This window comes from Nematolebias whitei, chromosome 21 (assembly GCF_014905685.2).
Source record: "Nematolebias whitei isolate Nwh7 chromosome 21, NemWhi1, whole genome shotgun sequence".
Lineage (NCBI taxonomy): Eukaryota > Metazoa > Chordata > Actinopteri > Cyprinodontiformes > Rivulidae > Nematolebias > Nematolebias whitei.
In genome coordinates, this window is record NC_056518.1 from 14,427,045 (window position 1) to 14,443,241 (window position 16,197).

Below are 16,197 nucleotides of genomic sequence, written 5' to 3' on the forward strand. Positions count from 1 at the left end.
TAAGTAGTAGTAGTTATAGTTGTACAGCACTTTGTGATTGTATCTATGATAAGTGCTATATAAATAAAGTGTACTTACTTACTTACTTAAGTAACTAAGTAAGTGAGTAAGTAAAATTACCTCATGTTATCTAGCACACAAGAGAATCATGCAGCCCTGTCAGACTTACTACAGTAAGTCAGTATACTGACACCTCACGATCATCGTATAAAAATTAAATAACTTAATATAAAAACAGATGAGGTTGTTCTCACCGTAGCAGTGTCTGGCACCTCCAGCTTGGTTTCAGTAGGAGCTTTGACAGCAATGACTGTCTGGTCTAGGAGACTGGCGATGGAGCGGATGTCCTGGTACGTCACGTAGCCAAACGTGCAGCGTGAAGTCAAAGGTAACAACGTAAAGTGTGTGCTTGTATAAGTGGACTCAGACAGCAAGGGAATAATAAAGCTCGAGTAAAAGGATATCTCTGGCTGTCTTTGAACTCCGTGAGCTGTTTGAGCTGCGTGGTGCTGGACTGAATCAGGTCATCCAGAGACCTTTCTGCTCTCTCCAGGTCTCTCAGCTCTTTCCTCAAGGCACAAGCTTTTTCTCCTCCACTAGCACCACCTTCAAAAACATCACCCACCCTAGAAAGAAGCATGTAAGGTTGTAACTACTGACAATTCAGACTTGAAACACCCCACACAGCTGCAGACATCTGAAGGTAACCAAACTTCCACTAGGGGGCAGGGTTTGTTTAAACACCCTCTTCTTTTAGGGGTTAGCATTTTACTAAGCTTTTACAGACCATTTAAAAATCAGAGATGAAAGAGTTACAATTTAAATGGCAAGTTGTTTAACATATGTGAATTTAGGGAGATTTTCAAACGAGTGAAAAAGTTTGTACAGCATTTAGTTTATTGACTACTAAATGTTATTGTTTTGCCTAACTGTATTGTTTCCCTTCCCGTGACCCTACAAGTACCTGTACATTGGGACTTACAGCCACTGGATGTTGTTCTTCGACTTCTTTCGGATGAGCTGGACTCCCTCCAGAACATTCGTGATGTCATAGATGCGTCTCTTCTGGACCTCCAGAATTTCGGTGGCCCAGTTGAGATCAAGAACTCCGTCAGGAGACTCCGCGATCAGTCCAACAAACTTCTTGGTCAGGAGGCCCAGTGACGTGTCGTACCGCGTCCGTTCACCTGGAGACTTTGGCGCTGAGGGCATTGACAGATAAAAATTGCACATTAGAGGGGGGTGAAAAGCTGACAGACACATCTACATCTCAACATACTGCTTTTTTCTATGGTTTTGGGAATCTGAGCTGGGTATTTCCCACCCTTAGAGATGCACTGCAACACCAAACCATAAATCTTATAGTTTTTTTGTGCTCATGTCCACTGTGGAGCCCCCTCTAAAGAACCCTATCCTATTACCCTCACACTGACCTGCACTTCACCTGACCTCCCCCTTTACTCAAACTACTGTCAAGTGTTGTTCTATCTTTTTTTATATCTCACTGACAATTTAACTAAACTTATATAATCCTGGTGGTGATCGTATTCAGCTACTAGTACCATGACAGAAACTCACATGATTCCTTTTCCCTACATGTGATCCACGAAAGTCGCTTTGCCATTGATAAGTGCGACTCAAGTCGGTTCTCGTCTTATCGGTTCTCAGCTGTAGGCGATTTGCCATTGTGACTCGTTTCCGTGCTCTATGGGTGGGATCGCTAATGAAAAGTTTGCTTGTTTCTCGTAGTGCTGTCCAGCACGCGCTGAATCCTCCAATTGGCCAATAAAGACAGAAAGGTCTGGACCTCGTTGTTAGTCCCCGGCACCATTTTTGAAGCGTCTATACTGAACTAGAAACTATAAAGAAAATTCTTACTATCTATCCCACAAACTACAACGATCGGAGAGGAAGTGGAGGTTCAGATGTAGTTTTGCTGGGCGGGTCATCCATTCACGTAGCTCTGCTGGCCAAATCAACAGCTGCTGTCTGATTACATCAGAATTGTCACCTCAGAGCAGGTCGCTTGGAACCATGAACAAGATGGTTCCATAAAGCGGGCCGAGTGGGGGGTGGCTACCAACAATGGCAAGGCCCTTTACTGGTGCGGTGTGGTGCAGAACCAATGAGCGTAGAGATCGTGGCAAACCAACAGAAGTGTACTCACTGCGGGGACTTGGTATCCTCGCTGTAATGCTGCCTTTGCCTTTGGGTGTGCGAAACTCTGGCAGGTAAAGAGGATCTTCTAGATCCAGCTTCCTTTTAGCCTGGGCAGAAAGGGGGTTTGTATGTGTTAAACAGAAAACTTCAAACAATCAAAACAAAAAGGCATCTCTTGGGATTTACTCCCCTTTTAAATACTAGGGATATGCAGAAAACAATGTATCATTCTATCCATTTAACCTGTCCAAGTGTATAGTCTGAGTTAGTCTAGACCACATAACAAATGCGAACACAAAGGAGATAATAGGGGTGTGTCAGAAAGTCCCATGCCATAAAACTGCCAACAACCCTCAAGTGCAGGAACAAAGTGCTCCCCTCACACTTTCTCAGGCGCTTCAAGAAGGGCTGATTAGATGTAGTGGGGAGTGATTGTTTCCCAACCCACTGCCTGGCAAGCTCCAGGAAGTCCCTGGAATCACTCAATGACCTCCACTCTTCCTGACAAATCCCCACCACTACCACATCTTGTTGCCTCATGTGCTCCAAGCTCATATTTGTATAACATCTACATAGTGCTGGGCCATAATGACAATTAAATATTAACACAGCCTCACATAACAAAAGTGAAAGTACCCCCCCCCCCCAACACACACTAAACAAAACCAGTGGTGGCAGAACTAGTGACATGGGATTTCACCTCAACAACCAGCCAGGTAATCTGTTCCATCTGGTTGGGGCCTCACCTCTGAGCTCAGTCTTACACCTTTCTCTTTGCTCCACAAATATGTGGTGACAAAGCCCTCTTTGTCATAACCGTATGCACGAGGCTACTAAGCTGAGTAAGTGAAAAGGTTTGGGGCAACTGGGGGAGGAAAAAAAAAAGTGTGAAAGGTTTGACCACATGTGGATGCGCTTATTTATGCAACTAAAGAACCCTGCCATTGTCCAGACGTCTTCCCTGACATGTCCACCTGTTGACTGGCGACATCTGCAGCCACATAGTGAGGATTTTTACCCCAGAGACAGCAATACACAGTCATTAACCAAAAATAAAGACATGAAACAAGACAGCAACTGGTTACTTCAAACACATTTTTTTAATTTATTTGGATTTTTTTTTAGTAAATTTGCTACTTTCCTGATTCATGGCAGTAGCTGTTAAGTCACACAGAGCGTAAATAATGACACTGACTGAATGTCTACAAGCTGTGACAGCTGGGTTTCGATCTGCGGGACCATCTATCATGTGCCAGTTGAGTTTCCATGTCTCGATGTCTAAAGCGCACTAAACCTCAGTAAACCATACATTCTCTTTTTCAGTGTTCTCTGTCAGTGAGGTTACTAAACTGTTAAAAGATCTGGATACTAGAAAATCTGCAGGCCCTGATGACCTCCCTCCTTATTTCTTAAGTCTAGCTGCACAAATTATAGCAGAACGGTTGTCATACCAATCTGGTTTCAAGAAACACAGCACAATGACTGCTTCGCTAAAAGGTCTTTAATGATGCTGAAGCTTTGGACACTAAGGATTACTGTGCAGCACTTTACTTACACCTGTCCAAAGCCTTTGATAATGCAGATCATGACACCTTATGCCACAAGTTCTCAGATATTGGCTTCTCAGATCACACTGTTGGCTGGTTCTCAAACTATCTCTAAGGTCGGAGGCTATGTGTTCGACATAACTGTACTTCATCTAGTTACCCAACGGTCACTAATGGTGTTCCACAAGGCTCAGGTTTATGTCCCACTCTTTTTACAATGTATATAAATAATGTAGGCCAAAACATTCCTGACGCATCCTTGCATCTCTATGCCGACTATACTGTTGTTTATTGCTAATGCAGTTGCCAAGGTTTTCCAGCTTCTACAGTCTGTGTTTGACATCATTCAGTCAGAATTATTCTATCTCAAACTGGTGCTAAATGAAGACAAAACCAAAGGGATGTTGTTTACCAACAGAAAGTTTGTGCCAGCAGTCCTTCCTCCTATTTCATCCAGGCATGGTGATATGAATACTTGGGAATTTTGGTTGATGCACATCTCTCTTTTAAACCACATGTTGAAAACTTGATAAAGAATCTATAACTGGGTTTCTTTTTCAGAAATAGATCTTGCTTAACTCTGAATGCCAGAAAATGCCTTGTAACCGCTACCTTCCTACCGGCCATTGACTATGGTGACATTATTTACATGAATGCCCCTGCCAGCTGCTTGCAGATGTTGGATGCTTAAGATTCACAACTGGTTGTAACTATTGTACCCATCACTGCACTCTGTACTCATTGGTCAGTTGATCATCATTAACTTCACGCAAACTCTCACACTGGTTCATCTTCATCTATAAATCCCTCCTTGGTCTGCTGCCTTCTTATATCTCCTCCCACATGTCACAACATGTGCTCTCAGGCCATCTTTACCTGCAGCGTTCCCTCACTGCGGACTGATCTTGGCAAAATGGCCTTATCCTACTCCGCTCCTGTAATCTAGAACACTTTGCAACAGGAACTGAAGCGGTCCACCTTAATTTCTTTAGGGGATTTTAAACATTTGATAATGTCAATAGAAACATCACAGCAAATATGTTCTTGTTTTAGTATTTTACCTTGTTTTATGGCATCTGGATTTATTGTTTTATACACTACTTTATTTTAACTGCTTTTTTATTGTAGTTTGTTGTTGTCTGTACTTTACATGTCGTCTGTCTAAAACAGGTCTCTCTTGTAAAAGGAGTCATCGCCGCTCAACGAGACTAACCTGTATAAATAAAGGTTGAATGAATAAATGAGTTAGGCTTTTTGCACAAGGGAACATTTTCCCCCAAAAAACAATCATGTATCCATCAGAACCAAGACAACAGTGGCAAATAGTCCATTTACAAATTTGAGTAACAGTCACAAACATGTCGTAAGAAGGAAACCAACTGTTGTGCTGTTGCAGTTGTACTGGCAAGGGTGGAGGTGGGGGCTTAGACTTTTCTGATGAGTCAAGCATTTTACACATACACACACTTTCACAAACTGAACAAATTCCAATTTAACTCAATACCCCTTAGAGAAAATCAGATTCAACGTGTAGTAAAATTGCAAAGCCCATTTGTATGAAAAAGAAAAAAGACTGTACTCCTCTCTCCACTGGTTCTTTATCTCAAAGAGGCAGTATCACTTGGCCCACATTTGCTGTAACCTCACCCTGTTTGTTTGCCTAGAAACACCCTGAACTCTGCAAGCGCATTCCTCTGCTCGTTTCATTCTTTTGCTGATTCCCGCCATCTCTGCTACTGTGGCGAAATCTCCTCTGTGGCATTCTCACAGTCACGTGAAGGGGCCATGCAGCCGGCCCTCTGATTAAACCAACAAACCCGGCTGGTCGGGCTGCACGAGGCTCAGACCCCATTCAAACCAAGGGCAAGTTGCAGTACGCCTGTAAAGATCTGCCTCACCTTCAGACAGCTTACAGATGGAAAATGACTGCATTGTTGACTTTGTGCATCTGAAGAGGTAAAGCAGAAGGGTGGGTCCACCTGCTGTGGTTGCTAATGAGGGGGAGGCTGTTTTGAAATGCAAAACTCCACCCGTTGAGAGCTCCAGTGCACGCCCGAGGGTGTGGTAAAACAATGAACGAGAGGAAGAACACGTACAGTTCAACAAATGTCACACCGCAACATCAGTCTGATATGAGGTAGATCTGGAGAAGGCATTTATCAGAAAACATAATGGGAGAAATACACCAAGTGGAAAAGGTGATACCAGTATTTAAACGTTATGGACACACATGCACAAGTAGGAAATAAAGTGGGAGTAAGGAGTTGCATTTTGCAGGAAATCTAAATATTCTACGTAATTCTGTCCCTCCCAGACAGGAGTTTGAATGAAACCTGAATATTGTAACTTATTCACACATTACCAACACACACCCTGGTTAAAACTCACATGTCCATCACTATATATGCTGCCTTTCACAACAACGAATAGGACTTGTAGGTCAATGTAACACCAAACTACAATAAACATGATGAGAGGATTAGAAAGTCAGCGATGAAGAAGCTTCTAGTTTGTTTGTGCAGACAGGAACTCCAGCTTAGACATCTGGTTTACTTGCTGAGAAGTTCAAATGGTGGTTATTGTGTTGTTCAACTTGAAAAAAGTGAGCGGCACACGAATAGGCAACATTTCCTGTAACCATAAAACCCATACCTAAAACAGGCTGAAGTTGCTGCATCAGATCCACCAAAGGAAAACCAAGCTGTCTGTTTGCAACTGAAAAATGTCCCAAAGAAAAGAACTCCCCGTTTACTCGTATTAAGCGCAACCATTCAGGTGGCAAATTGAATCTAATCTGTGCCACAAATCTTCCACGATAATGTTTTCGTGCTCAAATACATCATCTACTGATGATAAGAATGGAACGTCATCCTGCCTGAATCAAACAGGACCATTAGTCATGCAGCTGCGTGGGTTTTTTCTTTTATCCTGAACAAGTCGGACATGTTTTTGGTCTGTGCCCTACCCATAACAGAATATCTCTGTAAATTTTTAAGGCGCGTTTCCTCCTAGAAATACACGTAGACAAGCTTTACAGACCTGTGCAGAAATGCACACTCTTAAGACCACGTCACTACTGAAAGAAGTACCTTAAGTAAAGGCCAAGACCAAAGTGGATCTCTGGCAAAACCAGTTACTAAAATGTTATAATGGTTTGTGCAAACACGATGCTATAAACCTTTACACAACCATAATTTTCACATTACATGGTTTACTCCCGCAGCAATCTCATAAAATCCCAGCCAAAAAAGCTTGATAACTTCTGCTATATGTGCTGCAAATATACTGGAAATCTGTATAAATACATGTGTACTGTATTGTGAAACTAACTTAACAGTTTTAAACAAAAGGCCTTGAATGAACCACTGCCATTGTTTTAAGTGGATTTAGGACGCCAAACACCCTGCTTGGACTAGTCTCGTCTACTTAGTCAGAATCAACAAATATCTATTATTTTTTAGGCTTTCTGCAAACTCTTAGAACTCGTAGTATGCGTTATGGACGACTCATGCAATAGCAATCAAGATTTAGGGTTATATCTGTAAATTTGAAAAGTTATTAGCTGTAGCAGTCATCTTAAATTGGATTATCTCCCAAATCTAACAAGGTTGAGTCAGGTTCTCTGGATGGATTCTTCTTTGTTGAAACGTTTCGTCTTTAATACAAAAGAACGTCTTCAGTTTGAGGAGCTGCGACATGCTCAGCCCTAAAAGCAGCACCTTCTCATGGATCAACCAGTTTGCCGTTGACATCCAGAACTAGCTGTTCACATGATAAAGGAGGACCATCAGCCTAACAAGTGATTGTTAGTGCCCTGATGGCTGTTTACTATTCACAGAGGGCTGAGTGATACTAGCAATCACAGCATTGTAAGAGGGGGACAGTTGAACCCGGAGGCCTCCACCCCTGTTTAATGATGGATGATTTCTTTTCACAAAGATGGCCTCCTTTCTCCTCTCCCAAACCATCGTTCCTCTCTATCCAGGATGTGAACATCTTCATCCCTGAAAGAGTGACCGCTAGCCTGGAGAGGAGTGTAGACCGCAGAATCCTGGCCTGATGATTCTCAGAAGAGCATCATCAGGCCAGGACTCTCGGATGAGAAGCGAAACGTCTCCAGCTACAGAGATTCTTCGTCGTCATTCTCACACAGAGTCCCTCCCAGTTACATCCAACAATAAAATGTAAAAGAAAAAACAGTAAAAAGATCTAAGATATAATGAAGAAAAACATCAGCTAAATATACACTAAGCACTAATAGCATAAAAACAATACACCGAACAGCAGCACGCAGAATAGAAGTCCAGCTGTTTTTGTCTTTAACCTCTTTTGGATTTACCAAGTCCTGGATGACTGAGAATCTACTCGAAACTACTTCCACATCAGATTTTGGCACATCTGTGAAACTGACCGAGTTCAAGCATTTTTCTGTTTACTAAGGTCAATTGGCTGCGACAGCCATCTTGAATTGGGCCGACTTTGACCGTTACTCAGTTCCAGATGTAAGTATAAAGTTTTGAAAGTTTCATGGAAATCTGTCCGATGGTTGATAGTGCTCTAACAGTTGTGCCGTCCCGCCCTAAGTGGAGAGCAAACTTGCATCCAGTGATTACTTCTGAACAGTTTCATTAAAATCTGTTCAGTGGTTCATGAGATATTTTGCTAACAGACAGACAAATGAACACAATGTTATCCTCTGCTTACCACCATTTGAACTGATCTACCATCACTTCCAGTTGACTGTTATAGCCAGAACCAGTTTGGATATGAAATGTCCGTCACATGATCAGGTCCAATCCATATTTATCAGCCTTTACCTCCAACATGGACATCTATCATCTTCTCACCGAGCTCCTCAGACAGCTCTCACCTTTGTTTTCCCTGCTCCATGTTCATTGTGATGTACACAACAAAACCAAACTAGTCAGTGGTGGCTCTGTTTCCTGTAAATAGGCTGGATGGCTGATGAAAACCTTGAAGGCACCTACCAATTAGGGTCAAACGCACTTAAACACATTGATCCAGACTATTTTAGTATTTCTTTGTAAAATAAACGAGTCAGATCCACATTAAGTGCACCTTTGCACAGGACGTGCCAGGTGGTAGCCTACTTTTCAGTGTCCATGTAATCCTCTTGAGGGGCCTTTTAGTGGGCACAAGCTCAGAGGGAAAGGGGGGTCAGCATCACATCTGAAGACCACACCACAACCCTGAACAAGCCTCCAAGACTGGCCAATTGGAGAACCAAACTACAAGAGCATGAACCGTGCAGAACTGAGGGTGAGCAAATCTTCTCAGCTCATCCACATTTTCATAAATTCCCACAGGATGAGGAACCTCTGTTTATATAGAAACTTTCACCCATGAGTGATGTTTGCCTTAACGCCACAGCTGTTCAGCTGTGACCTCCGACCTGCAGGTCGCCCTTACAGTTAAACCGACAGGTTAAGATTAATGAAAAGTGCAGCTGACGCAGTTATCTGTGAGTGGAATCATCAAATGCAAGAGCAACGAGAGAATTTGCATTTCCTGCAAAAATGCAGTGTGAATGTTTCTTGCTGAAGAAGCTGCTGAAAAACAGCTGAAATTAGCTAAAAATAAGATGCTGAAATGTACCTGAATAGGAAAAACAAGCCTAAGTTAGCAGAAGAAAACAGAAGTGGAAATAATCTTTAAAAAAGTGGAAATTTCCCAAAAACAGCTGAATAGGAACGAAAGAAATGTAGAAAGAAGCTTAAATTTCCAAAAGGAAGTAAGTGAGCTTAACTGTGCTCACTAATGTTGAAAGAGGCAGAAATTAGCACAATAAAGTTGAAATTATCTGGAAAAAAAATGCAGAAAGTTGCCAAAAATAGCTCAATAGTAGCTAAAGAAATGTAGAAAGAAGCTTAAATTTCCAAAAGGAAGTGAAGTGAGCTTAACTGTGCTCACTAAGGCTGAAAGAGGCAGAAATTAGCACAATAAACTTGAAATTATCTGAGAAAAGCTGCAATTAGCCAAAAAGCAGCTGAACAGTAGCTAAAACAAGCAGAAAGAAGTTTAATTTACCTGAAGGAAGTGGGTAGAGAATAAATATGCTGAATTAGTCTGAAAAAAAGTTGAAATGCTTGCAAAAAATGTGGAATTAGCATAAAACAGCTAAATATTAGCTGAATTTGCAGAAATAGTTGAATTTAGCAACCAGAACTTGTTTGCATCAGCTTGTTTGTGCCCCCTGCATTGTCTGGTTGTGTAAAACTTGTCCAAGTTTTACACAACCAGACAATGCTGTGTCATAAAACCATACTTTATTCAAACATTAAGACGGTAAACGTATCAAATGTTTAAAGTAAACTGTACCATTTTTTGTGAAAAACAAAGTATATTTTGAATTTTATGGCAGCAACACCTCTCAAAAACATTGAGACAGGAGCTGTAAACATTGTGCAAATAAGAAGTAGCTGAAGGAGCTTTTAGCTATTTAGGTTCATTAACAACGGATCAGTAAGATAGCCGAGTATAAAAGAGCATTTCAGAGGCTGCACCTATCAGAAGTAAAAGATGGGCAGGAGTTTACCAGTTACAGAAAAACTGGTTTAAACTAGTGAGACGATTTCAGGATTATTTTTATTTAAACCTTTATATTACCAGGAAAAAAATCCATTGAGATTACTAATCTCTTTTACAAGGATGTCCTGGGCGAGATAGAGGATAATGTTCCTCAACTGAAAAGACTTTAAATATCTCATAGTCCATTTCAAGACTGAGTTCAAAGGACAAGGCTGAAAGTGAATATTGGATGCCCGTTATCTTCAGGCGGCACTGCATTAAAAACAGGTCTGGATTATTTTATGGACATCCCTGCATGGGCTCACGAACACTTCCACATATTCTGGTTGTGCATAGAAAAAGCCACACGATGTGAACACCATCGAGAAACACTACCGTCTTCTTTTAAAACGGACCGAGACAAACGAAAAGCAACATTTGAAATTTCTTTGGAAAATTATGGATGCCACATCCTACGTACTACACGCGCTCCGAAAGCCTGCTTCGCTGATGGTATTGGGGTGCATTAGTGCCTATTGCATGAGCAGCTCACCTGGAAAAGGCACCATCAGTGTAAATAAAGGACACACGGATGGTAGAATAATGTATGCTTCAGTCAAGTAAATAAAACTCTGAACAGCTAGAATCCTAAATCAAACAAAATTCCTCCCCAAAACCTACAACTGGTCTCTTCAGTTCCTAGACATTTATAAACAGTTGCTAAAGATCAAAGAGACACGGCTATATTCACACTTTTTAGATGTATTGCTGCCATCACATTCAAAATTACCTTAATTAATAAAATATACACTTTCTTAGTTTAAGCACTTGACATGTTTACTATATCATTGTGAATAAAATATTGATTTGAGATTTGCCAATCAGTGCATGTTGTAAATTATATGTTAATGAACTCTTTTCAGAAATAAGGTTGTGCTTTTTCACATGAGAAAGGAATGGGGGAGGCTAAATCATCATGCACACATCTGATTTCTGTTAGCTTCAGTTGGACTGCAGATAAATAATGTATTACAGTATTACAGAAAAAAACACGAGAACAATCCATTCATGCACAGCAGCAGCCACAGTGGCCCCTCTGTGGCTCATCACGTCAAAACGTATTTAAATGCTGCTTAAACACCAATGGAAATCATTAAATGATCCTCCCACTCCCTGAACACAACGCGTCTCCTATTAACAGTGTTGCAGGGTGTGTTTGATTTGTATACCGGCAGCCGCCCGGAGGAGGCTCTGATGGGTTTAGCCTCGGGTCCATGCGGGGTGGAGTACAGGCTGTTGGCTCTTTGTTCGCCCGCTGCCGTGCTGCTGATCTGGGTGAAGTATCCAGCTGCTATCGTGCTCATCGGCGGGCTGGACAGTCCGGTGATGAAGAAGTCCGAGCTCACCCCCCCGGAGGACAAAACCTTCATCTTCTGCTGGGAGCAGGAGAGTCCCACTGGGGCCCGAGCCGGTGCGGGAGAGACGCTTTTAGGCATCCGCATCATTTTCCTGAGTAAAAAAAAATTAATTCACCCGGAGTGGTCCTGCCAAAAAAAATAAAAAATAAAGAAGCTGTGAGCTAAAAACAAATATGGTATTAGCAAGATACAAGCTCGCAATTGATTTAAATTATCTACGTTATTGTAATAATTTAATATAAGTGTTAATATAACAGTTTAAATTAGCTTATAAGCCTAAAAATGCACATATTACATACAAAATATACGCGTGTTTAATGAAAATAGCTGTCAGCAGATAAGTCAATATAATCCTTTGTCTTGCACCAAACTATACAGGGACGTTGCCTTACCAGTTGTAAATAAAACTGCTTACTATACACATAAACTAGCTTAACGTCCAGGGTTAAATAAAATTAAAAAAAATAAATAAATAAAAAACAGTCAGGCTTTCCGGTTCCTCTCAGACTGGAGATATATTAGAACTTGTTGGGACTCCCTTTGAAGCGGAACACGACCCAGTCCGACACCACTGTCCGTCCACCTCTCAGGGCTCCACACTCGCCATACAAGGGAACAAGGGCTGAGGAAGAAGTCTTTTTAGCGCCAAACGTCGTACCGCGAAATTTAGATCTCCCGCGGTTAGAGCGCGCCTCTCATTGGCTGCCGGCACGTTCGACTTCTTGCAAAGAACAGTTGTCGAGGGCGGGGCCTGGGGCTTTTAAAGGGACAGTAGCACAGTCTCCGAGATATTTGGGTTGAACTTGAAAACAAAGAACTGTCAAGAGTATTTTTTTATGATAATGTGTATCACAGAGGTATAAAGCTGCATTTATCAGACTTTTTTTATTTTTATTATAAACTATGATAAACAACTTTATAAAACATACTGACTGACATGTCAATCAGTTCCTTAGTTATAATGTGATGTGGGTTTGTGGTTTAAATGTGCAAAACATTTATGAAATCAAGAGGCCAAAAAAAAAAACCCTTTGATGTTAATATTAGGATGTTTAACTTACTTTTCATAAATATTTAATTACTAGCTAGTTTCAATGAATTAAGAAAAAACGTATTAGTCAGTTCTGAGCCTTTAACGTGTTACAAACATAGCATCGTGAACAAAATTAAGAGAAAAATCAACAAAAAATTACATTTAGTAGCTTTAAAAAGCAATGAGTTTTGTTTATTTTATTTTCTATGGACATCTCTATGTAACAAAGATGGTTTATTCTGTACATGGTTTGGCTCGTGTCCATATAATGAAAGTGCAATGTGGTTACAAGTTGCTACTGTGGGCAGTCTGTAAATGATAATTGGATTCATTCAGCCTCATTCTTGCTTATTGGCTGACTAGAGATATTGAAAGAAAACATCCCCTCCCCCATATTCACAGCCAGCAAACCCAAGCCATATGACTTGACCCCCATTGGCCAAGACAAAGTAGGCTCTCAGCCTTGGCATGCCCTTTCTCATAGCTTGATATGGGCTAAATTAAACACACGCACACACATACATTTGAAAGTTTTATGAGGTTATTAGAAATGAACTGTGCTTATTTCCAACTTAAAATTGCTTTGACTTTAAATATTTAATGGTCAACAGGTAGAAACAGCTGATTTGGGGTCCTGCCTGTTACTCCAGATCTCAGACATGTTTGCAACATAAAGGAGAAGTTGCAAACTATCAGAACTGTAAATGGAGCCACCCGCTGTTTCGTCCCCTTTCTTCATGCAAACTGTTGAGCAGCTCATGAATGCTGCTGTGCAATCCAGTAAAATTAGATTTTAGTTTATTTTCATCTATTCTAAAAGCATTAACTGAGGTATTAAATAATTCTGAAGTAAATGCACACAATTCGCTGTTAAATAAAATCTCGTTCTCTTCTTTTGTTCCTTGGTTTTAGAGAAAAGGCTGAATATTACGGCATACAGAATACAATTATTTAAGACACAGTGTAGATATGAATTTGACATGACCATTGTATATTTCATCCATCATATGTACTTTAGCAATATAAAAAAATAATAGTTTGATGATGGTGCCAATAAAATGAAACAAAACTTTTGCTTCCAGAAGATGTTTCTCTTCTCATCTAAACATCTTGGGATTTCTAAGCTTATAAAACGATCAACTATTGCGCTTTAGACGGTCTTTTTAATGTGTACCATGCCTTTGAATCGCAGCAAACTGTTCATTGTTCACATAAAACTGAAAGTTGTACAGTTCGGTGCAAATCGTTCATCCAGTTTGGGAGCAGGTGTGTTTTTTACGAGGCGTCTTGTGTTAGTTTTGGTTAATTGTTCACCGTTTGCAACTCTGATTTAAAGTCAGATGTTGCTCATGTGACAGATTACAGATTACACCTTAACCTGAATAAGTTAATTTTAAACACAAAAAGTACAGCATGAGCTCCTTTTTGAGGTTGAGTTGGTTTCACTGCTGTTTCTTGCAGAAATTCATACCAGTTGCATTCTTCAGATGTCAGTGTGTCACGCGTTACATCCAGCACCACCATCTTGTGGCGTTTTCATGCACAGCTGCCATAAACATTTTTATCTGACTGGTTTTAAAACCATACAGTATCATCATTCTGCTTATATTTTTACTGGGAAGTGTTCTGCTCAAGATGGCTGAAAGTTTATGAACACTAAGCATCTTATCACATCTCTCCAATGAATTCAATGTGTTTGGAAATACTTTTAAAAAAAAGACATGACATGAAACATAAATATTCTGTACTAAACACAGAAAAAGAATGTTGCCCGAGGATGCAGTCATCCTTAAGTTTTGTTCAAAAATCTTTTTAATCTTCAAAAATTTAATCTAAATGATTCAATTCCATAAAATGCCATTATTTGGGAAAAGAAAGAAAGAAATATTGCAGACACAAATATTGGCACATCTGTGTTTTAATGTATGTATGATTAATTTAGATTCAGTTCATTATCAAAACAAATTCAACTCCAATTACCATCAATTAAATCCAATTATAACACGACACATTCACTGACAATAGATTACAAAATGACAATTAGTAAAAAGTTATCTATCTAAGGACTGCATCAGATCTTCTCTTATATCTCCTATCTTGAGCAGCACAATGGCGACAGTGGAAAGGAAAAACTCCCTTTAAACAGGAAGGAACCTCCAGGCTCAGGATGAGCAGCCATCTGCCTCAACTGGCTGAGTTCAGGAAGGAGACACAGACAAACTAAAATGGCTGATCTAGTTGTGGTTTCTGTGTGGAGAGAAGCAAAGAGGAACACGTTAACGACAGCAATTATTGCATGCTCATACATAGAACAAGAATAAGTACGCTCAATCATCCAGATAAATAAATCACAAAAAAGTTAAATTGTGTCATCTGGACAGTTTCTTTTTGAAAGAAACGTTTCGTCATTCATCCGAAAGACTTCATCAGTCTGAGGCCTGCCAACAGGATCTGTCGTACTGAGTAGCACCTTGTTGACGTGTTTCAAACCAGTCTGAAGTGGAATTCCCAGAATTCCTCCAGTTTACATGTGTAAACCCATGCAGTTTTCTGGGGCAGCACGGTGGCGCAACTGGTAAAGCTGCTGCCTCTCAGCGAGCAGGTCCCTGGTTCAAAACCTGATCCAGGGGGCATTTTTCAGTGGAGTTTGCATGTTCTCTCAGTGCATGCGTGGGTTTTCTCCAGGTGCTCCGGTTTCCTCCCACAGATCAAAAACATGCATGTTAGGCTGATTGGTAACTCTAAATTATCCCTAGGTGAGAGTGAGAGAGTGAATGGTTGTTTGTCTCGTTTGTCTCTATGTGTCCCTGTGATGGACTGGAGACCTGTCCAGGGTGTACCCCACCCCTCGCACAGTGATTGCTGGACATGGGCACTTGCGACCCCCATGACCCAAAATGGAATAAGCGGGTAAAAGATAATGGATGGATCCTGTTGGCAGGCGTCATACTGATGAAGTCTTTTGGATGAAAGACTAAACATTTCTCCCCCCCCCCACCCCCACCCCAAAAAAGACAGATTTAACTGTTTTGTGGTTCAAACATGGAGTACAGAGAAAAACAGCAGCAGAGTGGGGAAATGTGGTCAGTGTGTCCTCCAGCAGTCCATTCCCATAAGTCCAGTCTTTAAAGTAAACCCATCACTATGATGGACTTGTAACCTGTCCAGGGTGTACCCCACCTTTCACACAGAGATGGACATGGGCACCAGCAACCAAACGTTTATTTTACAGTTTATTAAGTGATTTGTTTACACTACTGTAGATTCAGTTTGTAAAACAGACAGGTGCCGTGCATCTTTTGCTCGAGTAAAATAAGTTTATTTGCATTGCAAAAATTTTCAGTCAGGTCATCTGGATGGTTTCTTTTTTTTTTCTGAGATGTTTCGTCCTTCATCCGAAGGACTTCTTCAGCCTGAAAAGCCAAAAACATACTGGAGTCCTCCAAATACCACACTATCATTTAACATGACTGCCCCAGAGGAGTTGATGGGGCAGTCATGGTGGTGTAGT

At 40.8% G+C, this 16,197-nt stretch overlaps 1 protein-coding gene across 1 annotated transcript in view; it reads right to left on the bottom strand.

Moving 5' to 3' along the window:
* Positions 1 to 11,740, bottom strand: part of e2f2 (E2F transcription factor 2) — a 16,161-nt gene extending 4,421 nt beyond the window's left edge. The window contains exons 1-5 of the mRNA XM_037694679.1: positions 11,465 to 11,740; positions 2,168 to 2,267; positions 983 to 1,202; positions 465 to 626; positions 255 to 369 (exon numbers count right to left, since the gene is read on the bottom strand). Of these exons, the coding sequence (XP_037550607.1) occupies positions 255 to 369; positions 465 to 626; positions 983 to 1,202; positions 2,168 to 2,267; positions 11,465 to 11,740 (873 nt within the window). The remainder of the gene's footprint in view (positions 1 to 254; positions 370 to 464; positions 627 to 982; positions 1,203 to 2,167; positions 2,268 to 11,464) is intronic.
* Positions 11,741 to 16,197: the final 4,457 nt, after the last annotated feature.